This window comes from Microcebus murinus, chromosome 16 (genome assembly GCF_040939455.1).
Source record: "Microcebus murinus isolate Inina chromosome 16, M.murinus_Inina_mat1.0, whole genome shotgun sequence".
NCBI classification, from domain to species: domain Eukaryota; kingdom Metazoa; phylum Chordata; class Mammalia; order Primates; family Cheirogaleidae; genus Microcebus; species Microcebus murinus.
Window position 1 is genome coordinate 33,445,434 of NC_134119.1, and position 25,725 is coordinate 33,471,158.

The 25,725-nt window shown below is 50.3% G+C and overlaps 1 protein-coding gene across 3 annotated transcripts; it reads right to left on the reverse strand.

The window, feature by feature from the left end:
* Positions 1-146: 146 nt before the first annotated feature.
* SLA2 (Src like adaptor 2) lies at positions 147-25,722 on the reverse strand. Of its 3 annotated transcripts, none has more exons than XM_012754732.2 (8): positions 24,989-25,719; positions 21,705-21,838; positions 13,766-13,865; positions 13,306-13,392; positions 12,517-12,620; positions 2,521-2,670; positions 1,585-1,717; positions 147-1,294 (listed from the first exon to the last, which is right to left on the reverse strand). In XM_012754732.2, the coding sequence occupies exons 2-8, from the start codon at positions 21,793-21,795 to the stop codon at positions 1,102-1,104; spliced, it is 858 nt and encodes a 285-aa protein (XP_012610186.1). In that variant the 5' UTR covers positions 21,796-21,838; positions 24,989-25,719; the 3' UTR covers positions 147-1,101. The 3 variants fall into 3 exon arrangements, with proteins under 3 accessions (XP_012610186.1, XP_075867213.1, XP_075867214.1); XM_076011099.1 differs by having other exon boundaries at positions 1,177-1,294; positions 1,585-1,685; positions 24,989-25,722; XM_076011098.1 differs by lacking the exon at positions 13,306-13,392 and having other exon boundaries at positions 24,989-25,722.
* Between the last annotated feature and the right edge of the window lie 3 nt (positions 25,723-25,725).

Below are 25,725 nucleotides of genomic sequence, written 5' to 3' on the forward strand. Positions count from 1 at the left end.
CATGAGCCACTGCGCCTGGCCCAAGTGTACAGTTTTTAAACTATCAGTGGCATTTCAAGTCTTCTGAAACAGTATGGCCGTATGTGCATGGTCCATAGCACAGTACAAGCAGCACCTAATAGTTTCCATTGTAGAATGTTTTCAGATACTTGAATAAATCAGATCTTTAATTGAGAACCTGTTGACGGTACCTGGTAAAACCTTTCCCACCCCACCTGTAGCTTGAGAACCCAATGGGAGCACTACAGGTGCTTGCTCTTCCTCTGCCTCTCCCTTAGCAGCTCCAGCTAGCCCTCTTTCTCCTTATGGGCAGCGGGGAATTCAAGGGTTGGAGTCGGTGTAGGCTGTGGCCCTGGTATTGTGGAGAGGCTTACTACCTTCTGGTCCCCCTGGCTGCCACTGAGAAAGGTGACTGGCCTCACTGCAGTGTGCCAGGCTTAGAGGGTGTCATTTTGCATTTGCCCACAAGGTGGCAAGGTCAACATGCCTGGGAAAGCTTGCCCAGGTTTGAATGATATGAGCCACAATATGAAAGAGATCTCAGAGTTGTGGCTGTCCAGAGAAGGGGCTTGATGGGGGACATTTGAAGACCTGGACTATCAGAGGTCCTTCTCTTTGCTCTGGGGGTCAGGTGGAGGTTGGACAACCCAGGATCTGCTGTTGTGGTAAGCTATCTGTCCCCTCTGCTTTCCTTCTATGCCACAGCCCTACCTTCTAGGTTGTGGTGAGACTTGTAAAGTTTCTTAAAATGATTTTTTCCTCCTTGATACTAGGAGTTGTCTCCACCTGTGGGTGGGGCTGGTAAACGGGGGAGGATGTAGAATGGGACTCAATAGGCCGGGGATGAAGACAGTGCTGGGAGCCCCAAACTCAGAGACTGACCAGGTTAGACCCCAGAGGAAGTTTAGTCTTTCTGGAGCCCTGGTCCTGCTCTCAAAACTGCACTCAGACTAGAGGTTGCAGGTGGGGTCATGGCCCTGGAAGGAGATAAGTGAGTTCTTAGGGCCAAGAGAGGAAAGAGCAGAGGGTATAGGTGGGACACTGGATGCACCTGTGTGTCCCAGTCCTCCCTCTCTCTGCACAGCCTTGTCTCTGGGATGCTCAGTTGGGTTGAGTTGAGTTGGGATTCCAGGTGCTGCAGCTTTGGTTTCCCTTTCGGCCTGTGCTTTGGGCCTTGACATCGTCCAAAGACATATCCTCGGTCAGGCTGATGTAGGAGCTGAGGGATTCCCGAAGACCCTCACTGAGAAGAGATGCCTCCCCTGTGGCAGATGCTTCAGAAAACAGGAAGGAGCTGTGGACAGGGGAACAGATCTGGGTCAAGGAGCCTCTTCCTCCCTGTGCTTCCCACAGTGCGCAATTCTCAAAACCTATCTCCAAGTTGTTCCTGCTGAAAAATTCAACAGGTTTTTCAGATCAACCCTCCCCCCAGCACCTGCTGAACCTGAGCTGGGCTAGGTGTTTGGTTAGTGTTCTCTCGCTCCTAGGCGTCCCTGAGCAGGCCAGGCCCATTCTGGGTTGTGGGTTCCTAGGGGTGAGTCCTTACTGTTGGTTCCACCTCAGTGTTTCCAGGAGTCTCCTTACCTGTCCAGCTCTTTCCAGTTGAGTGGTGTTGTCTGCACAGTCACAGGTAGGGGTATGTCCTTGCCAGGGAGTGGGCCAGCCCTCTGTAGGACACAGGGCTCCTTGAGGAGGCAGCAGATGTCATCAGCCAACTCTGAGGAAGAGACCTAGACCCTCACATGGCTGACTCCAGCCCTGCTTCTCCCCAACAATCCCCGCCCTGACAGCTTTCCACACTTGGCAGGTGGGGGGAGTGGTCACCAAAGAGTGATAGGACATGAGACCCAAGATGTTAGTTTCATGGAGGCTGAGAGGCAGTCAAAGGTCATTCTGGGCTGAGTTTGGGGAGACTTAATTCACTGTGAAGTTTCAGGTAAGTTAATGCACCTCTTTGAGCCCTGGTTTCTGGTTATGAAAGTGCTTTGGGAAGGAGAAAGCTAAGGAATGCTCAGTCTGTACTTGTAACACTCAGTATTTACTTCTGCAGGGAATGGCCCTGCAGAAAACCTCTCATTAGTTAGTTTTCCCAGGAGGTCTTCCCTCTCTGCCCTCCTGACATTGTGCCCTAGTGACTTCATCTTCCAGCACCTGTTAAAGTACAGGCACCAGGAAATGCTAAGAATCAGAACGGAATTCCACACAGCAGCTCTGGGCCTAGTTCCCGGGGAGCCAACTCTGCCTACGTCTGGAACTCTGAATCAGAACTATACCGGACTGGTCTGGTGGGCAAGGTATACTGCCCTGAGCTCACACAGGTCTGTGGCTTTGGCTTTTCTGTCAGGGCATGGGATGAAGACAGGGCTACCCACCTGATTTCTTGGCACAGGGACTGGCATGAAGATAGGGGAGGCCCTCCTGTCTGGATATTCTCTAGCAGGTAAAATGTCTAAGGGCACAACTGTCTGTTCCAGACCCCTCATCCCAGTCTACTCTCATGGAGGCAAGGGAAGACCATACCAGAGTAATGGTCCACCAGAGCTTGCAGGGAGGGGAAGGTGAGGCGAGGTGAAATGTACAGCCAGCCATTGTCGAGACGCTGGATCCTGTAGTGTCTGATCCGGTCCCAGGATGCGGGGCGGCTGAGTCGGACGGACAGCGAATAACAGCCTGAGGAGGAAGGGGGTCCAAGAGTGGCACTAAGGCCCGGTTGGGATCCAGCCCAACCCAGCTTAAGGGAAGGAGGAAGAGAGACATGGCCACACGGCCCAGGTAAAAGGGAAGTGTCTTGGGCAGGGGCAGGACAAAGACTTGCTGCCTTGGCCATAAATAACACATTCATAATAGATGGGGCTCTTGTGAGGATGAAGTCAGGTCATGCACACAATGCCCTCAGTATAGGGTCTGGCACATTGTCAAGTGTTGGCTGTTCTTACAAAGACTCAGGTGGCAGAAGTGTTAGAATGTGAAAAGTTATCAAGTAGATGTCCATGAGGAGGTGGAGAAATAGGACCTCTCACCCCCCTGGTAGAAAAAGAAATAAGTACAAGCCACTGTGGAAACAGTTTGGCATAAACTAGCTGAGTTGAACATGCACTTACCTTACAACCTGACAGTTTCATCCTCAGCATGTTACCTTAGAAACAGACATGAATATTCACAGCAGCACAGTTTATAGAAGCCAAAACTGCAAACAGCCCATTTGTGCACTAGTAGATTAAATGGATTACAGAATGCAATAAAATACAAAGTAGCAGTGTGTGGTGTTAAGTGGCTATAGTCCCAGTACTTGGATGGCTGAGATAGGGGGCCAGGAGTTCGAGGCAGCAGTGAGTTATGATTATGTCACTGCACTCCAGCATGGGGGTGACCATGAGACTCTGTCTCAAAAAAAAGAAAAGAAAAACTGGCTAAAAGAGAAAAGCACATGTTGAAAAATGAATAGAAAAAAAAGACAACATGCAAAATGATATAATACACAGGCCTTCAATAGCAGTTTTCAGCAGATAAGGATGCATGAGAGCCTTTATAAATTGTAAAGTTAGATTCATTTCTTAAGCTAACACTTGATCAAAGCCAAATGGGAAGAGGATGCTGAGTGAAATAATAGTAATAATCTATTGTTATTATCATCTACATGATTTAAAGCTATCTGTAGCTTTCATTTATTGAGTGCTTACTATGTACTTTGTATGAATTGTGCTAGTAAATTCTGCAATGTGGATGAAATTGACACATTCCTTAAAAGATACAAATTACCAAAACTGCATGGAAGTCAAAGCAAGGAGATATCAATTCTTACTTTTTTTTTTTTTTTTTTTTTTTTTGAGACAGGGTCTTGCTGTTGCCTGGGCTAGAGTTTGGTGGTATCATCAGAGCTCACTATAACCTCAAACTCCTGGGCTCAAGAGATCCTCTTGCTTCAGCCTCCCAAATAACTGGGACTACAGGCACAAGCTACCATGCCTGGTTAATTTTTGGATTTTTTTTTTGGGGGGGGGGGCAGGTAGAATCAGGGTCTCATTTTGCTCAGGCTGGTCTCAAACTCCTGGCCTCAAGGGATCTTCCTACCTCAGCCTCCCCAAATGCTAGAATTACAGGTGTGAGCCACCGCACCTGGCCTCCATCATGATTAAAGAACAACAGAAAACTATTAATAGAATGTATATTAGTTTCCAGCTGCTGTAACAAATTACCATAAATTTAGAGGTTTAACATAATTATTTTACAGTTCTGGAGGTTAGAAGTCTGAAATGGGTTTCACTGGACTAAAATCAGGGTAACAGCAGGGCTGTGTTCCTTCTGCAGGCTCTAGCAGAGAACCCAGTCCCTTGCCTTTTCCAGTTTCGAGAAGCCATCTGCACCCCTTGGCTTGTGGCCCATTCCTCAATCGTCAAAGCCAGTAGCATCTCCCCCTAACTCTGACCCTCCTGCCATCTGGATAATCCACATAATCTCCCTATCTCAAAATCCTTAATCGCATCTGCAAACTTGTTTTGCATTATAAAGTAACATATTCACAGGTTCTGGGGATTGGGACCTGGACGTCTTTGGGAGCAACATTATTCTGCCTACCACGGAAGGGTACTTTCAACCTGATATAGAGCATCTGTGAAAAATCTACAAAAAACCCTCATACTTAATGGGAAAGACTGAATTTGTCCTTCTAAGATAGGGAACAAAGCAATTATGTTTTCACTGTTTCCACTCAGTGTTGTACTAGAGGACCTAGTAAGTGCAATAAGGCAAGGGAAAGAAATAAAAAGTATATGGATTGGGCCGGGCGTGGTGGCTCAATGCCTATAATCCTAGCACTCTGGGAGGCCGAGGCGGGGGTATCGCTCAAGGTCAGGAGTTCGAGACCAGCCTGAGCAAGAGCAAGACCCCATCTCTACTGAAAACAGAGAAAGAAATTATCTGGACAACTAAAAATATATAGAGAAAAAATTAGCCAGGCATGGTGGCACATGCCTGTAGTCCCAGCTACTCAGAAGGGCTCAGACAGGATTGCTTGAGCCCAGGAGTTTGAAGTTGCTGTGAGCTAGGCTGATGCCATGGCACTCGAGCACGGGCAACAGAGCCAGACTCTGTCTCAAAAAAAAAAAAAAAAAAGTATATGGATTGGAAAATAATATAAATGCCTTTATTCACAGATAACACAATCATATATGTAGACAATTCTAAGGAATCTACAAAAAAGCTACTAAAACTAAATTTAAAAGGTACTAAAACTGAATTTAACAAGGTAATACAAAGTCAATATAATCTCAGAAGTGTGGCATAGGGGTCTCCTTCATTTTCTTTGTTCTCTTTGCTTGACTCTAGGAACCCTTTGAACTCTTTAATTTTTAGGGTTGGGGTCTCGCTATGTTGCCCAGGCTGATCTCAAACTCCTGAGCTCAAGCAATCCTCCTGCCTCAACCCCCTGACTAGCTGGGACTACAGGCACACACCAGGATGCAGCCATGCTATGACCCTGAAAAAACTCTGTGGTTGGAAAAGGGCTACATATCTGAAAATAGGCCCAGAAGGTCAACCAACCCAGCTGAACTAGTGACCAAGACCTTTGCATATTTTTTTAGCTGCTAGACCCTGGCCACTGTCACCACAGTTATTAGAACCAGAAAGAGCTGCTACACTGGGGATCTATTAATAGCTGGTGGGCTTAGCTTTGCCAACTCCGCTGTGTCGACAGCTCACCTACCAAGGCCACTTGTGGCTGACCCTGGCCTACTCTCCCCCCTTCCCAGTAGCCTCTGCTGTTTCTTCTCACTGCATGCCCCAGCCAGTCCCAAAAACCTTCTGCTGTCTCCCAGTTTCAGGACATCTTTTTCTATTTTTTGAGACAGAGTCTCACTCTGTCAACTAGGCTAGAGTGCTGTGGCATCAGCCTAGCTCACAGCAACCTCAAACTCCTGGGCTTGAGCAATCCTGCTGCCTCAGCCTCCTGAGTAGCTGGAACTGCAGGCATGCGCCACCATCCCCGTCGATTTTTTATATATATGTTTAGTTGTCCAGCTAATTTTTTTCTATTTTTAGTAGAGACAGGGTCTCACTCTTGCTCAGGCTGGTCTCAAACTCCTGACCTTGAGCAATCCTCCCTCCTCAGCCTCCCAGAGTGCTAGGATTATAGGTGTGAGCCACTGTGCCTGGCCCATAAGCCAGTTTTTTTTTTTTTTTTTTTTTTTTTTGAGACAGAGTCTCACTTTGTTGCCCAGGCTAGAGTGAGTGCCGTGGCGTCAGCCTAGCTCATAGCAACCTCAAACTCCTGGTCTCGAGCAATCCTGCTGCCTCAGCCTCCCGAGTAGCTGGAGAAATCCTGCTGCCTCAGCCTCCCGAGTAGCTGGGACTACAGGCATGCGCCACCATGCCCGGCTTTTTTCTATATATATTAGTTGGCCAATTAATTTCTTTCTAATTAGAGACAGGGTCTCGCTCTTGCTCAGGCTGGTTTTGAACTCCTGACCTCGAGCAATCTGCCCGCCTCGGCCTCCCAGAGTGCTAGGATTACAGGTGTGAGCCACTGCGCCTGGCCCAGGATATCTTTTTTAAAATAAACTTTTTAAATTTTTTTTTAGAGACAGGATCTATGTTGCCCAGGCTGGACTCAAACTCCTAGGCTCATGTGATCTTCCCACCTTAGCCTCCCGAGTAGCTGGGACTACAGGTGCACACCACTGTACCCAGCAAGGACATTTCCTTTACAATTTGAACTGCCTGGGTTATACCACACAGAGCCACATACTATCACACCCCTGCTGCCCACACTCCCTAGATGTGTCTCTCAGGCTCGCTGTTTGACCTCTCAGATCTGTTTCTTCATCTGTGAAGGGGCATGATAATTGTCCCAGTGTCACCAGCTTGCCAAGTGGATTTGGGAGGTGAGGCAGCTGTTCAACACAGGGTCTGGCATGCAGCAAATGCCTAGCAACCCTCATCAGGCCTCTGGCCCTTCGCTCGTGCTGCTCCTTTCATACTCTTCCTGCAGAACCCCCACCTTCCTTCCTATAGCTCAGTTCTGCTCAGACAACTTCCTGAATGCCTTCCCTGCCTGGGAGATGCCCCTACTCTGAGCTTGCCAGCCACCAGTGCTCTGTGGCACCAGCGTCCCACTCTGCTGCTGTCTGTCCCTCCACCCACCCCCACACACACTCAATTGTGAGCCTCCAGAGGGATGGTCCTGACTCATCCTCCCCCTACTCACCAAGGCATCCCTGATGGCTTTCTGTCACACCTCATATCCAACCTGACAGAGCAGCCTGCTGGCTGTGATGGGAACACATCCAGATAGCGTCCACGGCAACTTCCCACGTGGCTTCCCACTTCCACCTTACCCCCTGCAACCCTCTCTTGCAGCAGGTGAGGGGTCAGACTTAAAATTCAAAGTCCTCTCCCTGGCAAGGCCCTGCGTGACCTGACTCTCTCCTGCCTCTGCCCCCGGGTGTGCTCCAGGCCTGTGGCCTCCCGCAGGAGACGGGCCGAGGACTCAGGCATGTGCTCTTACTCCTCACGCGCTTCAGCATTTCCTCCTGGCCCTTCTCACTCTCGGACGCCTTCTCATTACTTGTTCAGTGTCCACCTTGCTAACTAGACTGTGGGCAGGGATGCTGAACCTCGAAGCCTCCACCCTGCGCAGCCTGAGGACAGGAACCGTGACTGAGCAGGCCCGACTCGGAGGAGATGTTCAAGAAGTGTCTCCCAACTGCCAGAATGGGCAGAGCCGCGCCCCTATGGGGCAGGAGCCACGCCTTGCTCAGTCTCCCTTGCAACACAGAGCACAGAGTAGGACAGCAGGAACACGAGGGGGGGATGCTGTGGGGCCTGTCCCTAACCCTGTGCTGACCTCTGGATCAGCCCTGTGGCCTCCACAAAGTCTTCAGGGCCCCCTTCACAAACCAGAATCTTAGGCCTGAGTTGAGGCTGGCCATGACTCTCTGGCCTGTGACACAACCAGGTGTGCCAGAGGGACACTGGGGAGGACGAGGGTCTTCCCTCTCCAGAGTCTGGTCAGAGTTCTTGGTAGCCGAAGGGCCAAGCCTTCCTCCTTGGTCCACATACAGGCTCGAAGCCCCTAGAGAGTCCCCTTCCCAGACACGCACCCAGACTTCGGGACCGTCCTGGTATCACTCAGTCACCGGCCAATTCCCGTTATACGTCACAAGATGCATGAGGTAAAGGTTAGACACTGTCTCCTATTACCTGGTTCTGGGTTCCTTAGGTTGGAACTGTATTTTCAAACTTCAGAGAACAGAAGAACCATCCAGAGAACGTGTCAAGGAAACAGATTTCTGACCTCCACTGCCAAGAGTCCAATTCAGCAGGTCTGCAGTGGGGCCCAAGCGTGTGCGGCGTCGACAAGTTCGTCAACAAGTTTGCCTGAGGATTTCTGTACACCCAGGTGTAAGAACCGCTGTTCTTTTTTTTTTTTTTTTTTTTTTTTTTTGAGACAGAGTCTCACTTTGTTGTCCAGGCTAGAGTGAGTGCCGTGGCGTCAGCCTAGCTCACAGCAACCTCAAACTCCTGGGCTCGAGTGATCCTTCTGTCTCAGCCTCCCGAGTAGCTGGGACTACAGGCATGCGCCACTATGCCCGGCTAATTTTTTTTTTTTTATATATATATCAGTTGGCCAATTAATTTCTTTCTGTTTATAGTAGAGACGGGGTCTCGCTCTTGCTCAGGCTGGTTTTGAACTCCTGACCTTGAGCAATCCGCCCGCCTCGGCCTCCCAAGAGCTAGGATTACAGGCGTCAGCCACAGCGCCCGGCCTAGAACCGCTGTTCTATGACATCACTCGGGCCCCTGGAGCTGTGGTGTCAAACCACGTATGAAATTTTACACTGTGACCCAGGGTACGCTTACTTACAAGTGTCTGAAACAAGAGTTTCTTGAGGCAGTATTTTTTTTTTTTCTGAGACAGAGTCTCGCTTTGTTGCCCAGGCTAGAGTGAGTGCCATGGCATCAGCCTAGCTCACAGCAACCTCAAACTCCTGGACTCAAGCGATCCTGCTGCCTCAGCCTCCCGAGTAGCTGGGACTACAGGCATGCGCCACCATGCTAGGCTGATTTTTTCTATATATATTAGTTGGCCAATTACTTTCTTTTTATTTATAGTAGAGACCCGGTCTTGCTCTTGCTCAGGCTGGTTTCAAACTCCTGACCTTGAGCAATCCGCCCGCCTTGGCCTCCCAGAGTGCTAGGATTACAGGCGTGAGCCACCATGCCCGGCCTCTTGAGGCAATATTTTCCCAACCACAGTCATGTTCCCGGATGTTTTCTGCTCCATTCCACCACACACTACACAGGTCCACGTCCGCCAAAGTGGTGGGTCTTGACTCTGGCTGCACCTTGAGATCACCTGGGGTGCTTTTACAGCGTCCAGAGACCAGGCCACATCCCTGACCAATTAAATCAGAAGCTCTGGGTGGGGTGCAGGCATCAGTAGTGCTTAAAGCTCCCCCAGGTGAGTCCAATGTGCAGCCAAGGTCTAGATCAGCCGTTCTCAAGTGTGGTCCCAGACCTGCTGCATCAGCATCACCTGAGGACCTGTTAGAAAGGCCAGTCCAGCCCCGCCCCAGACCGACTGAACTGGCCACGTTGGGTGCAGGGGCTCAGCTGGCCGTAGTGTAACCAGCCCCCCAGGTGGATCTGATCATGCCCAGGTTTGAGGCCCACAGGTCTATAATCAATCACCAGACCAAACTGATTTCTTGACCCACGAATGGGTCATGACCTGCCACTTGACAAACACTGCCGAAAAGGAAGCTCCAGTGACAGATTAGAAGTTAACCAGGGGAACTCTTTACCTTTCCTGGAGAATTGACAAATTTCTTCCTTTTTTGATAATGAGAGCTGCATTCTGATCTATCCCCTTTTAGAGTTGGCTATGGGGACCTTAATCCCAGTAATTATGTGGCTCTTTAATGGCTTTCTCCTTTCTCACTCAACCAGTTTCGCCTGGTCTAAGGCACTGAGGGCCCGTGTAGGAGCAGGTCACTATGCTCTCGGGGCTGAACCAGGCCAGAGAAGGGGTGGGGGTGGGGCAGCTGAGCTCGGAGCACTTCCTGTGGCTTCTGGGGCTCACCAGGTCAGGTCTGCAGTGGGGCCCGTTCCACTCAGCACCACTGCTATGGTTTCCTGTTTGCAGTGGCTGCACTTGGGCTGTCCCCTCCCCCCACCAGCATACCGGTGTGAGGGTGGGGGTGCTGATGCCACCTATAAAATAGGAGGGGCTGGGGAGAGGTGGCCCCAGAGAGCTCCTGAGGGAAGGGGAGGAGAGGCAAAGACAAGCTGGAGGGGCCCTAGAAGGGAGGACTGAGGTGGAGAAAGGACCTGCACAGCCCATCGTAGTCAGATCAGGGCAGGCACCAGGTCTGTCCTCACTCCAGGATACCTCCTCCCCAGCCTGTCACTGTGCCTGCGGATCCAACCTTATTGACCCATGTGGGCCTTTCTTGGATTCCTGGAGATGAACCTTGGCTGGGTTTGAATCCTACCTCTGAACTTAGTGTCCCTGGGCAAATTGTTTCTCTTCTCTAAGCCTCAGTTTTCTCATCTGTAAAATGCAGACAATAGAAGTGATTTAAGGCACTTAAAGTGCCTAACACAGAGCCCAGCGTGGTACTCCACAAGCTAAGGTGGGAGGATTGCTCAAGCTCAGGAGTTCGAGGTCAGCTTGGACAACATAGCAAGACCCCATTTCTAAAGAAATAAAAAAATTAGCTGGCATATGCCACTATACTCCAGCCTGGGACACAAAGCGAGACATCCTCTCTAAAACAAATAAATGGCTTAACACAAATGTGGGCACTACTGCTCCTTCAATCTCCTTCTTTGCTCGGTGGCAACAGAGGCTCACTCGGTGGCAGCAGCTCAGTGGAGAGAGGAAGATCCATGAGATAGATGACTTTTTTTTAATTTAAATTTTTGAAAGTTTCTACCACTTCTTTTTTTTTTTTTTTTTAGACAGTCTCACTGTTGCCCAGGCTAGAGTGAGTGCCGTGGCATCAGCCTAGCTCACAGCAACCTCAAACTGCTGGGCTCAAGCAATCCTCCTGCCTCAGCCTCCTGAGTAGCTGGGACTACAGGTTTGTGCCACAATGCCAGGCTAGTTTTTCTATTTTTAGTAGAGACAGGGTCTTGGCTCTTGCTCAGGCTAGTCTCCAACTCCTGAGGCTCAAGTGATCCTCCCAACTGGGCCTCCCAGAGTGCTAGGATTATAGGTGTGAGCCACTATGCCAGGCCTTACACTCGCTTTTAGAAATGCAGGTTTTTGCTCTATTGCTGATGGCCTCTGATGGCAGCACCATGGCAGATAGTCAGACTGGGTCCTCTAGCCCTTCACATTTGGTCTCCTATCCCCACCCCTAAGTCATATCACACTTGGCTCTTAGCATTCAAGGGAAAAGCCCTGGCATCAATACAAATCTCAAATAGTTCTGTGTTTCCCAAAGTGTCCCATGGAACACCGGCATCCAGTGAGCTGGAAGCTTCCTGAGAGCAAGCACCACACCCACCTCACTCACCAGAGGTGCCTAAGGCCTGGCACATACAGTAGGCTCCTTTTTCTCCTTCTCCCCCTAAGGCCTCCCCACATAGTAGGTTCTTCAGAAGCACTTTTTTGGACTCAAATGCTCTAAGCCACTGAGCTATACTCCCTCTGAGAAGCACTTTTTTGAATGAATATCGAGTGAATATTACTAGGTGCTGCATTATGAAAAGTTCCTGTGTTCAAAGTGTTTGGGAGGTGGGCATGGTAGCACACCTGTAGTCCCATGGTCACACCCCTGCACTCCAGCCTGGGCAACAGAATGAGACCCTATCTCTAAAAAATAAAAATAATTACAAAATAAAACAGTATTTGGGAAATGCCCAAATATACAAAGGCACGTCACTAAGAAGTCTTGTAGCACGGATTGTGATTCTCTCAGATAAGGATATGATTTTTGGTGTTCCCCAAACTGACCTTCCCATTCGCTGCTCTGTCTCAGCAAGTGGCCCACAGAACACACTTAGAGAGTAACTATATTGCAGCATTTCATTTTCCCCCTAAAACACACATACAACGCTCACTGACGTTCTCTGGTGAGTAACAACTCCACTGCCTCAGGGAGAAAACTCAAGCTTTTCAGCCTGGCATCCAAGGCCCTCCGGGCTGGGGCCTTGCTTGCTTCTCCTAACCTCTTGTTGCCCCTTGGTCCAGCCCAGCACTACTGTGTCTTACAGCCTGGGCTCCCAGAGAACATCCTGCAAGCTTCCACTCTCAGCCCACTCCTCCAGGAAGCCTCCCTTGATTGCTCCAGAGCTAGCCGCCTTCCTCTGGCCTCAAAGCCTATCTCCGTCTCCCCCCAGCAGTCCATACAGCCTGAGCATGGAGCTGGGGCTCAGGAAGTCTTGGCTGAGTAACTGCACGGCTGAGGGGTGAGGCAGAGCCTATTCTCTGGGGGCATCTATAGGCGCCTTCCCTGAGGACTCCCACAGGGAACGTGTATCGTGTATCGGGACGCTGAGCTCACCCACCTCTCCTGGTCTGGCTCTCCCGGATGAGGAAGGCCCCTCCGGGGTTCCCCGGTAACAGCAGCAGTTCCTCGGCTTTCTCCCGGCTCAGGCCCTCGTACAGCCACCTGGAGAAGGAACAGGAGAAGAGGACAGGGTCAGCCTGGGGGTGTGGCAGGACTGTACTGGGACCCTCCCTGCCCCCAACCCCACCCTGTGTGACCTTCACAAGGCCCTCCCTTTCTGGGCCTCAAAGTTCTATCTGTACCACAAAGATCTGTCCTCAGGTCTCCGAGACCCACTCCAGCTTTGTCCTCCTGGTCCCGGCTCCAGGGGCCTGGGAGGACATCTTCATGGGGTCAACCTCTGCTTTTTCTGCCTGGAAACCTCACTCCCAAGAGGCCTAGGGCGTTCTGGGACGGTGATCCCAGCCTCTCTTCTGTAACTGCCCAGGCCCCCAGCACCCCATTCCGTCCACTCTCCTTTCCAAGCCTCTGCCTGCCAAGAGTGTCCCTCCATCTTCTCGTCTGGGGACACTTACGCAGACTGCTCCCATCCCAGCACGTCCCCCTCAGCGTTCTCCCCCGCCAGATCCTAGCCACCCTCCAAAGCCCAGACCTCACAAGTCCTCTAGGGGCTCCCCCAGCCCCTCCTCTGGACTGACTCCCAGGCCAACCTGCGTTAGAACACGTGGTGGGCAGGCCTGGGATTCTCCTGGTACCTAGTTGTGCTCACCGCAGGGCTGACGGAAGGGGATGCTTGTGGAGCAGAGAGCAAGAAGCTCCCTGAGGTGGGCCTGTGGGGAGAACTCACCCGTGGGAGACCTTGGCCACGTGGACACTGGGGATGTTGTACTCTCTGCCCGAGACTTCTGACAGCACCGTCCACCAGTCTCCACCCCTTGGGGAGAGAGGAGGCAGCACCCCTTTCAGAAGAGCCAAGCCATGGGAACCGCACATTCAGGGCTTACAAGGACCCTCTCAGGCTGGGACCTGCGGCCGTCTGTCCCACCTGTTTCCCAGGCTTCCTTGCACTTGCTAGTGCAGGCACTGCCTGGGCCAGGCTGGGGCTGGTGGGAGATGGTGTGGCTTCAAGGCTGCCTGCCAGGGGGCCTCTGCACACTGCTGCTCCTTGTGGGGGTGTCAAGCTGCCAGAAATTCTAGCACAGGGTCACAGGGGAGCACTTCACTAAAGGCCTCGAGCTTTTCTACTGGGGGGACGGGCCCCTTCTCCCATCAGTGGGTTGTCAGGGATCCAGTGCCCGCGGACTTACTCAGAGATGATGGTCAGCGGCTCCCCTAGTCTCAGCGACAGCTCAGTCTGCCCACCTGCAGGGAAACTGCCCAGGGCCACAGCTGTGGCCTTGCTTCTCTCTGGATGGAGGGACAGAGACGTGAGGTCTAGAGGAGTCTGGCCTAGGTCTGGTACCCATCGTCAGCCCCCCAGGCACCACGATGAGGCCCATCTGCTCCCCAGGGGGGCCACCCTGGAATCTGAGGCTTTTCCAGCGGGGCCCTGCAGAGCCCTGGGGTGCCCAGACAGCTCTTGGGGTCACCATAATGAAAGGATTTGGGTAGCAAAAGGAGTGGAGCTCATGGCTACAATGCCCTTTATATATAAAGGCATTCTACTCTCAGAAAACTTAAAACCTACAGCTCTAAGCAGGCATCAGCATAGGCCTGAGCCCAGCTTCTGGAAGGTGCTGATGGGACTGGCACTGGGTGGACTAGCTCTGAAGGCTGGAAACTCAGTAAAGGCCAGCAGCTGGGTCCCAAGTCACACAGGGCCACCACATGTCCTGGTCAGCCACCTAGGCACACTTGCTGAGGGGGCTTGTGCACCCATTACTCAGCCCTGCCCACTGCCTGAGGCAGCCACGTCTCCACTGTGCAGTAAGGCGCCCTGACTGGGGACTCGGCTGGGTAGTGAGGGCGCAGCCCTTGGGCACACCACCTCGTCTCACAGGCTGGGTGGCAGCAGCATGTCTCAGGAAGGGCTCAGACACCCTGGGAGGCTGAGGGTCAGGCAAGGAGTGACTGGCTGGGGTCACAGAGCTGGAGGTAGCCTCAGTCCCCAGCCACATTGGGAATGGTCCCGAGGACGTGTCGGCCACAAGGCCCAATTTCAAGGCTGGGCAGCAGGTGGCCCTCAGCACAGGACTCACTTCTCCTCCCCACCCCAAGGATCAGTGCACCCAGTCTAACAAGACCTGCCTGTGCCTTCTGGGGCCTTATAAGGTCTCAAAAACATGCCCTTGGTAGCTGTTGGAAGCCACTTTATGGGCACCCCAAGTACCCTCCTGTCCTTTTCTTTAAGGGTCTCTGGAGAGGCTGGGCGCAGTGGCTCACGCCTGTAATCCTAGCACTCTGGGAGGCCGAGGTAGGAGGATTGCTCAAGGTCAGGAGTTCAAAAACAGCCTGAGCAACAGTGAGACCCCGTCTCTACTAAAAATAGAAAGAAATTAATTGGCCAACTAATATATATAGAAAAACTTAGCCGGGCATGGTGGCACATTGCTGTAGTCCCAGCTACTCGGGAGGCTGAGGCAGGAGAATTGCTTGAGCCTAGGAGTTTGAGGTTGCTGTGAGCTAGGCTGATACCACGGCACTCTAGCCTGGGCAACAGAGTGAGACTCTGTCTCAAAATAAATAAATAAATAAGGGTCTCTGGAGAGACTTGTGCACACAGTAACACATTCAGCTGTGAGCAGCAGTCGGGGCCAGGGAGAAAGGCTCATCCGTCTCAGATGCCCCCGAAGGAACCAAGGCCTCAGGGGACTCTGAGATGCCCTCTAGATGGAGCTGGGACCCCAGGACAGTGGGGGTGGTGGAGGCAGGTGGACAGACAAGGACCGAGGGCTTGGACACCATGTGGCTGAAGGGCGTCTGCTCTGGGTGGACGTGGGAAGAGAAACTGATTATGGAAATGGACCAAAGCCGACACGTCCTCCCAGACACGCATGGAGACGCCTGCAGTGAACCCAGCCTGGGGCCCCCCAGGGTCTCTCCTCTGAGCTGTCTTTGCAGCAGAGGCCTGGCTGGCCCAGGGTGCAGGGAAATACCTATGCTCAAATAAGCGAAGCCAGTCTTGGGGAGGGTGTTCTCTGATAAGATGGGCCCCTTTCCCTCCTGGAAGCCCTGGCCTTGTGTCTCCAGGGGCTGAGCCCCTGAGCTACACACACTGTCCCCTGAATGGTCCCCACTCTGCCTGGCTCACTCAGCATCATCCTTCACTTCCTGGCTGAAATGTCCCTTCCCTGACTAGCCATCTCCACATATACTCTGGGTCAGAGTCCCCTAAAACATACTGCCACCAAAATCTAATACAACTGTGATCCATTATTGGTTTAGCATCTGCCTGGAGGCAGGGACTATGCCTGTCTTGGCCACTGCTGTGTCCCCAGGTCCTGTCATATGGCCTGGCACGTGGTAGCGCCCCAGTAGACTTAAGATGGATGGACAAATGGCTCGTGGAGGGGGTTGCCCAAAACTGCTACTCCTTCTGGGGCCAGGTAGATCCTGCTGGAGGCCCCACAGCAGGGAGGGCCCCACACACCTGCAGAGGTGGTCACCACCCTGAGCAGCCCCAGGCATGACTCAGAGTGGCCCTGGGACCGCTGCCTGCGGCTAGATCCAGAGGAAACCACAGTGGAGATCTGTGCGGTTTCCAGGTTTCTTCCTGTGGGGCCTCTCCCTGCCACCAGGTGGCTGAACAGAGGCAGCTGCCTCTGCGGCAGGAGTCTTGCAGGGCCCAGGGGCCAAGGCCTGGGGGAGGCTGGCAACAGGGAAATGTGGATCTGGGGAAGGAAGCTCCAGCCATTCAGATGCGGGATAGCTCCCATCCACACCCAGATATCCAGACATCTTGGCTTTGCCATCTCCTCATCCTGTTTAACTGTACACCCATGTCCTTCCTCCTAGAAGTGCTGCTTGGTTTGGAGTGACCTTGTTAACTTCTTGGAGCCCTGTGCACAATGAAGAGACACAAGAGACATATCATGCAGGGAACAGCCTTCTAGAGCACCCAATCTGGATCTAAGTTTGTCTTATGTGTATAAGAAAAATTTGCTTTAAGCCTGAGAAACATAGTGAGACACTCACCTATATAAAAAATACAAAAATCAGTCAGGTATGGCGGCACATGCCTGCAGTTCTGCTACTTGGAAGGCTGAGGCAGGAGGATCATTTAAGCCTAGTAGTTCAAGATTACAGTAAATTATGACAATGCCACTGCACTCTAGCTCAAGCAACAGAGTGAGACCCTGTCACCACAAAGAAAAAAAAAAAAAAGAAAAAATTTTCTTTGGCTGGGTATGGTGGTTCACGCTTGTAATGCTAGCACTCTGGGAGGCAAAGACGGGAGGATTGCTTGAGGTTGGGTGTTTGAGACCAGCCTGAGCCCTTTCTCTACTAAAAATAGAAAGAAATTAATTGGCCAACTAATATATATAGAAAAAATCAGCCGGGCATGGTGGTACATGCCTGTAGTCCCAGCTACTTGGGAGGCTGAGGCAGCAGGATTGCTTGAGCCCAGGAGTTTGAGGTTGCTGTGAGCTAGGCTGATGGCACAGCACTCTAGCCGAGGCAACAAAGTGAAGACTCTGTCTCAGATGAAAAAACTGCTTTAAACCAGTTTATCATATTTATAGATTAATACCTTGCTTTGCATAATTTGCTCATGATTCCAACTAACTCTAATTTGGGGTAAAAAAAAATTTGTTCTGAATTGATTTTGGCTTATCAGTGTTTGCTGATCAACATTTTATGTAATAGTGATAGGAGTGAAGTGACCTTTGTTCTAATTAGTCAAGATCTACCTCTAAGGCATTTAATCATTCTGAGCCCAATATTCTTGTTATCTGATACCCAACTGTAAACTTTGCTACATATTTCTAGGCACATTGACATAATTTCTCATGTTCTCTAAAGATTGCTTTTAAATCAGCTCAGTAAAACGTGTGCTAAGATATTTACATCTTTAATTCTCACACGGTTCAGGAAAGATTAAGACTTTACAAATGAAAAGCTTAATAAATGTTTTTTATTTTATTATTAGGGTCTTGTTCTGTTGCCCAGGCTGGAGTGCAGTGTTACAATCATAGCTCACTGCAGCCATGAACTCCTGGGGTCAAGTAATTCTCCCACCTCAGCCTCCTGAGTAGCTGGGACTAGGTACATCCCAGCATGCCTGGCTAATTTAAAAAAAAAAAATTTTTTTTTTTTTGAGACAGAATCTTGCTCTGTCACCCCAGGTAGAGTGCAATGGCATCATCACAGCTCACTGCAGCCTCCAACACCTGGGCTCAAGCGATGCTCCTGCATCAGCCTCCCAAGTAGCTGAGACTATAGGTATGCACCATGATGCCCAGCTAATTTTTCTATTTTTTGTAGAGATGGGGTCTCACTCTTGCTCAGGCTGGTATTGAACTCCTGAGCTCAGGCAATCTTCCCCAGAGTGCTAGGATTATAGGCATGAGCCACCGTGCCTGGCCTAATTTTTAAAAATTTGTAAAAAGATGGGATCTATGTTGCCCAGTCTAGTCTTCAATACCTGGCCTGAAGTGACTGTCCCACTTCAGCTTCTCAGTCCCACTGGGATTGATTATAGGCATGAGCCACCATGCTCAGCCTCAAACGAGAAACTTTAGATGAGGAGTTTAGGTGACTTAACCAGTCACAGTAGCAAAGTCTGCACATGACCCATATAAAGTGCATGTCCCTTCATGCCTGTAATTCTAGCACTCTGGGAGGCCCAGGCAGGCGAATTGCTCAAGGTCAGGAGTTCGAAACCAGCCGGAACAAGAGCAAGACCCCATCTCTACTATAAATAGAAATAAATTAATTGGCCAACTAAAAATATATAGAAAAAATTAGCTGGGCATGGTGGCGCATGCCTGTAGTCCCAGCTACTTGGGAGGCTGAGGCAGGAGGATCTCTTGAGCTCAGGAGTTTGAAGTTGCTGTGAACTAGGCTGACGTCACGGCACTCTAGCCAGGGCAAAAAAGTGAGACTCTGTCTCCAAAAATAAAAAAGATAAAATAAAGTGCATGTCCCCAAGCTCTGTGCAAGGGAGCTAAGTAAATAAACCATGAAGTAGAGTGATCTTGTTATCTGTGGTGGTTAATTTTATGTATCATTGTGGCTAAGCCACCATACCCAGATATCTGGTCTAATGTCAGTTTAGATATTGCAGTGAAGATATTTATTAGATGAGATTAACATTGAAATAGGTAGACTGAGTAAAGCAGATTACCCTCTAAAATGCGAGTGGGCCTCATCCAATCAGGTGAGGGCCTTAAAAGAACAGGACTGAAGTCCTTCAAGAAAGAGGGAACTCTACCTCCAGACTTCCATGGGACTAAGGACTGCTACATCAGCTCTCCCTGAGCCTCCAACCTGTCCTGCAGATTTTAAACTTGTAGCCCCCACAATCATGTGCATCAACTCCTCAAAATAAACTTCCCTCTCTCCCTCCATACACATACACACACACACACTCCCCCCCCCCCCGCCATCGCTTCTATTTCCCTGGAGAACCCTAATACATTATCCAAACATGGAATCAAGATGTAATTTGAGAAAGGATTCGTGGGCTGTTTTGGAGAATAAGAAACAGACCTGGGCCACAGTTTTGACATCAAAATACTACAATTTCTAGGACATTTTAATTGTCCAACTTTCCTAAATACTGGGAGTTTAATTCAAGACTATCTAAGACTCTGGGAGGCTGAGGCAGGAGGATTGCTTGAAGTCAAGAGTTCAAGACCAGGCCGGGCACCGTGGCTCACACCTGTAATCCTAGCATTCTGGGAGGCCGAGGCAGGCAGACTGCTCAAGGTTAGGAGTTTGAAACCAGCCTGAGCAAGAGCGAGACCCCATCTCTACTATAAATAGAAAGAAATTAATTGGCCAACTAACATATATAGAAAAAATTAGCCGGGCATCCTGGCACATGCCTGTAGTCCCAGCTACTTGCGAGGCGAGGCAGACAGATTGCTTGAGCCTAGGAGTTTGAGGTTGCTGTGAGCTAGGCTGACCACAGCACTCTAGCCCAGGCAAGAGAGTGAGACTCTGTCTCAAAAAAAAAAAAAAAAAAAAGAAAAGAAAAAGAAAAATTAGCCAGGCAGCTAAAAATAGAAACAAAAAATTAGCCGTTAGAAGTGACTTCAGCTTATTAATAAAAAAAAAAAAAAAAAAATTAGCCGGATGTGGTGGTGCATGCTTATAGTCCTAGCTACTCAGGAGGCTGAGGCAGGAGAATTGCTTGAGCCCAGGAGTTTGAGGTTGCTGTGAGCTAGGCTAACAACACAGCACTCTAGCCTAGGCACAAGAGAAAGACTCAGTCTAAAAAAAAAAAGAGACTATCTTAGAAAATCATGGTTATAGGTTCAGTATAAGCATTGTATGAGCTTTACCCACCTCCTCATTAAAAGAGCCCCACTTTTAAGCTGGGGACGGTGGCTCATGTCTATAATCCCAGCACTTTGGGAGGCTAAGGTGGGAGGATCACTAAGGTCAGGAGTTCAACACCAGCCTGGGCAACATAGTGAGACCCCATCTCTACAAAAATAAAAATAGGCCGGGAGCGGTGGCTCACGCCTGTAATCCTAGCACTCTGGGAGGCCGAGGCGGGCGGATTGCTCAAGGTCAGGAGTTTGAAACCAGCCTGAGCAAGAGCGAGACCCCGTCTCTACTATAAATAGAAATTAATTGGCCAACTAATTATATATATATATAAATTAGCCGGGCATGGTGGCACATGCCTGTAGTCCCAGCTACTCGGGAGGCTGAGGCAGAAGGATTGCTTGAACCCAGGAGTTTGAGGTTGTTGTGAGCTAGGCTGACACCACGGCACTCACTTTAGCCTGGGTAACAAGCAAGACTCTGTCTCAAAAAAATAAAAATAAAAATAAAAATAAATTAGCCAGGCATGGTGGTGCATGCCTGTAATTCCAGCTACTAGGAAGCCTGAGGCAAGAAAAATACTTGAGCCTAGGCATTTGAGGTTGCAGTGAGCTATGATGACACCACTGTACTTCAGCCTGGATGTCAGAGTAAGACCCTGTCTCTTTAAAAAGAAAAAAAAAACAAAACATGCTTTTGCTTTAGTATTTCACATCACCCCTAATGTCCATTTGAATTATCCAGAACTTTATGCGACAATGGAAATGTTCTATAATTCTGTGCTGTCCAATAATGTAGCCACTAACTACATGTGAATCTGAGGACTTGAAATGTGGCTGGTGTGATAAAGGAATAGAATTTTAAAAATTATAAACCATTGCCTGTGGCTAGTGGCTACTGCAATGGACTGTGCATCTTTGGAGAGCTATGGAAGTAAAGCTGGCTGGCCTCACCTGTGGATGAGCTGACTGAGGAGAGAAACCTTGGGAGATGCCTGAGGAACTAACTATCAGGCCCTCTGGGTCCAATACGCTGGTTAATGCTTATCCCTTTCTCCTATTTTCTTTTTTTTTTTTTTGTGACAGGGTCTCACTTTGTTGCCCAGGCTAGAGTGAGTGCTGTGGCGTCAGCCTAGCTCACAGCAACCTCAAACTCCTAGGCTCAAGCAATCCTGCTGCCTCAGCCTCCCAAGTAGCTGGGACTACAGGCATGAGCCACCATGCCCAGCTAATTTTTTCTATATATATTAGTTGGCCAATTAATTTCCTTTTTTTTTGAGACAGAGTCTAGCTTTGTTGCCCAGGCTAGAGTGAGTGCCATGGCATCAGTCTAGCTCACGGCAACCTCAAACTCCTGGGCTCAAGCAATCCTGCTGTCTCAGCCTCCCGAGTAGCAGGAACTACAGGCATGCGCCACCATGCCCGGCTAATTTTCTATATATATTAGTTGGCCAATTTTCTTTCTATTTATAGTAGAGACGGGGGTCTCGCTCTTAGGCTGGTTTCGAGCTCCTGACCTCGAGCAATCCGCCTGCCTAGGCTTCCCAGAGTGCTAGGATTACAGGCATGAGCCACCTCACCCGGTCTCTCCTATTTTCTTATTCACCTGGTTGTTTCATGCTCTCACTGCTAATGCAATCTCTGCAAGAGCAGGGGCCCTGCTTGCATGGCTTACTAGGAAGGGCTTGGGATACAGGAGCCACTCACTGATACTTTGTGCTGTGTTGGGGTTACTGGTCAGGAAGGCCCATGGCAGTGAAGTCTAGGACTGTGCAACCTCACAGTGCCTGGGAAAGGTCCTGAGGCCTACCTGCTTGCACGGGGACAGGTTCCTGGCCTTGGACGGAGGGGCTCGAGCTTGGGCTTGGCAGGGTTTTTCCTCTGCTGGGCAGACTTCCCATCGTTCCTCAGCAGGGCACTTGGAAGCACATCGCAAAGAAAAATCTGAAAGAGATGCTATGATGGGGACTGAGCTATGGCCCCTGGCCTGGTCCCCAGACACCCCTCACTCCCCTGCAGATCTCCTTGCTGACATGTGCGAAACCTGCCTCCCATCAGGACCCGGCCCCAGCCCCTCCACCACACTGAGGGCTCCCTGCAAACTGGGCGCAGTTTTCTCTGCATCCCGGCTCAGTTCTTTGCTTCTGGGCCTTTGCTTGTGTGCCTGCCCATGGCAGGAATGCCCTTTCCTCCCCTTAGGGCTTGTCTGGATCCTGCCCTGCCCTGGGAAGCTCTCCCCACGCCCTAGCCTTTGCTGACCACTCCCTTGAATTCTTGTGGCCCATGTGGAACCCTTTCTCTGACCTGGGATCTCACTGTTCCCCTGGGGGTAGGGGACAGTGATGGGCCAGTGAGGTCACTCCAGGCATGACGGGGCTCGTGGCTAGGGTCAGAGGAGGGCGAGGGGATCTGGGCGGGCTTGAGAGCCAGTGTCACGACAGGCAAGGGGGCACCGAACACACTGTTATTGGTGTCACAGAGTGCCACGAGGCTAGATGACGCAGTGATGACTTGCAAGCCTTAGGGGGTTGGTGGCTGAGCCACTTCCCCTCTCTGTGCCTCCTTTTCCTCATCTGAAAAATGGGGATAACAACACCCGACACACAGTCCAAGAGATAACACTGCACAAGGAGCCTGGCCTGCCCATTTCCTTCATCTTGTCCAGATTGTCACTTTACCAGAGGCCCCTCTGGGGAGCTTCCTCCTTTTTCTCTCTTGGCTCCCTGTTGTGCTCTTTCAAAAGTTTTAATTACTCATTGCCTGTAGAGTTTACTTGTTTAATCTGCCATTATCCTACAGATGCCTGAGGACCAGGGCCTCGTTTGCCTGTGTCCTCAGCATTGAGGGCCCACAGCACCTGCTTAAAATACATTGTCTAAATACACCAAAGTGCTGATCAGATCTTCGGACAGATGTCTGATCCTCAGAATTTAATACCCAGAATTTAAATACCCAGGTTTCTGGGGTAATGCTGATTTTTTCAAACACCATATCAACATGTTTGGGGAGTGGGGGACTGAGCTTTATACTTGAGAGGATTTCGTTCTTTTCAGTAGAGACAAGACACCATTACATGTTTGGTCCCATTCAGCTGGTATTCACCAAGCTCCTGCTCTATGTCATGAACCAGCCAAGGGCTGGGGGTCCAGGGAGGAGGAAGTCATGCTTGCCCTTGATCCCCATGCTATCTGGATGAAAATCGATGTCCATCAATAACTATCGCAAATGACTTCTACAGCCTCGTGGGCCAGTCCTGTCTGAGGAGTAAAGATCCTACCTTAGAGGATAAAACACACCCTCTTTCTGTTCTTTATTCTCATGTCATCGAATGAGAATAACAATACCTGCTTGCTGCTGCCTCTCCATGGGGACTTCAGTATTCATCTGGAAGGGAGCTCTTTAGCTCCAGATAAGCAATGGCTTCTGACAGCCTCTTCCTGCTCAGGTTTTGGGACCCTGCGGTGGTGGTAGACTGAGATGGTGCTGCTGCCTCCTGAGGTTTCTGATTCCCTGGATGCTAGAGCACCCCTCCAGTTCAGGTTGTCAATATCCCTGCTGCCTCCCAGTCTGTCTGTGCCCCTTGGGTAGGAGGTCCAGGCTCAATGCTTAACTTTGCAGACATGGGTCTCCAGGAAATCCCAGGGAGAGAACACCTGCCTTGGGTAGCATGGGTGATCACTTCAGGCCAACCAGGTTCGAGCTGCATGACCTCAGGCAAAGCACATAAGCTGAGTCTCACCTGTGAACTGGGGAAAGGAATATCCACTCCGCAGGATCGTGGGGAGAATTAGAGGAGTGTGGCACAGAATGGGTGCTCAGTGAAGCTTAGTTTCCTTTCCCCTCCTTCAACAATACCACAATCACCAACTGCATAAACCCAGAGACTACTTCCTGCTGCAGGTGGAGCTGGGGCTGGGCCCTAAGGGCCAAGGGAGAGAGGAGCTACACTCATGCTGGAAGCCTCCCTGGAACTCCCTCCCTCGTGAGGTCCTGGTGGCAAATGGAAGACCATGCAGTGGGCAGGCTTCCAAGGAGGAGATATTAGTGGAAACTTTTATAAGAGATAATCTAGTCATTAACCACACAAATATTTGAGCAACTTACTATGTGCTCAGCACCTTCTAGGGGACCCGAGTCAGTAGATGGAGGAAAGAGTAAAAGGCAGCTGAGATCAGCACACTGTGTTGAACTTAGAGTTTTTTTGTTTTGTTTTGAGGCAAAGTCTCACTCTGTGGCACCAGCTAGAGTGCCGTGGTGTCAGCCTAGCTCACAGCAACCTCAAATTTCTGGGCTCAAGCAATCCTTCTGCCTCAGCATCCTGAGTAGCTGGGACTATAGGCATGCACCACCATGCCAGGCTGATTTTTTCTATATATTATTTCTATATATTATTAGTTGGCCAATTAATTTCCTTCTATTTTTAGTAGAGACAGGGTCTCCCTCATGCACAGGCTGGTCTTGAACTCCTGACCTTGAGCGATCCGCCCACCTCAGCCTCCCAGAGTGCTAGGATTACAGGCATGAGCCACCATGCCTGGCCTAGAGTCCCATTTTAAATATAATGACCAAGGCCCCGAGAGGACAACCTCGTGCTTAATGGTTGTAGAGCTGGTTACCCACAGCCCGGACAAACATGAGTGTTTTGTGCTTCTCAAGATCATTTTCAGCAGTGGGCATAAGAGTGATGAATTTGGATTGGATTTAAGGGGGATCTCTCTCTTTCAACTGAGAAACATCACCCTTTGAGAGGAATTGTAGAGTCTACAGCTGAAGTGTCTTCAGAGATGATAATCTCTCCTTCACTGGCTGTGGAAGACGGCAGCGCAGAGAGGGGCCCAAAGTCACACAGCCGGTCGGTAACCAAGATGGGATCAGAATGGGCACAAGGACAAGCTAGAGAGACAGAGGAGAGGGGAGGCCTCGGTTCTTCTGGGACCCCCAGAAACCACCCCCCTTGCACATTCATAGACCACTTCCCCTTCTCCTTAAGCTCTTGTTTCCCAGCAGCAAATAAAGCCCAGTGCCAGTCTCTGGGAGGACAATTCTTCCTCACCTGCCTCAGGCCATGAGAAAACAAAAAGCAAGCATACTTACTGGTTTCTTGTCCGAGGTTTGGGCAGAGGGCTCAACTTAGATGCATGCTTTCGCAGGACAGGTTAGAGCTTTGGGGGCCCCTTCGGGCAGTGAGCCAAAGTCTTTGGTCCTAGGACACCCAGAACTTTCTTGGCCCGGGAGGCTCTCGAGAGGCTGTGTCTGTTGGGGTGGGTCATCATCTGTCTGTGGTCAGCAGTTTATAAACCCAGGATGGGTGAGGAGCCCCATGCTCCTTGGAGACGCTGGACTGGACACCCCTCCCAAGCACAGCTGGGTCAGGGAAGAAGACCTAGGGTTCCCTGAGCTCTGTCACAAAGACGCAGGTGCAGGGTCCTTGGAGCTGTGGCTCCTGTCTGCAGACTCTGTGGTTCTCACAACCACCCATTTCCTCTGACGGCATCACAGATCAGCGAAGAGCCACCTTCCCCAAGTTCCTGTTTCTGGGGGAGCAGCAGCTGCCTTGTCATGATCCTGGAACAAAAGGATTTTCTCTGGCTTTGCAGCGTGGTCTTGTCCAGGGAACACAGCACCAAGGTAAATGAGCAGGAGTTTCCCATGCTGGCCTGACTGTAATAATCACCAGCGGGGATTAAGTTTAGCAATGGGATTGTCCCATACCTTCTAAATCTACGCTGCCAGAGGGGGAACCTAGGAATCTAAATTGTAAACACTCCCAGGGATTCTCTTGACTGGCAAGTTCCAGAAGCACGGCCTTCTCAACATTTAATGTGTATAAG

Coding starts and splice junctions, on each gene's coding strand:
- SLA2 (XM_012754732.2), bottom strand. CDS start 21,795: ATGGGAAGTCTGCCCAGCAGAGGAAAAACCCTGCCAAGCCCAAGCTCG. Junction 13,393..13,765: donor CCGCTGACCATCATCTCTGA/GTAAGTCCGCGG, acceptor TCTCTCCCCAAG/GGGTGGAGACTGGTGGACGG. Junction 1,718..2,520: donor TCTGGTGGACCATTACTCTG/GTATGGTCTTCC, acceptor TCTCTTCCTCAG/AGTTGGCTGATGACATCTGC.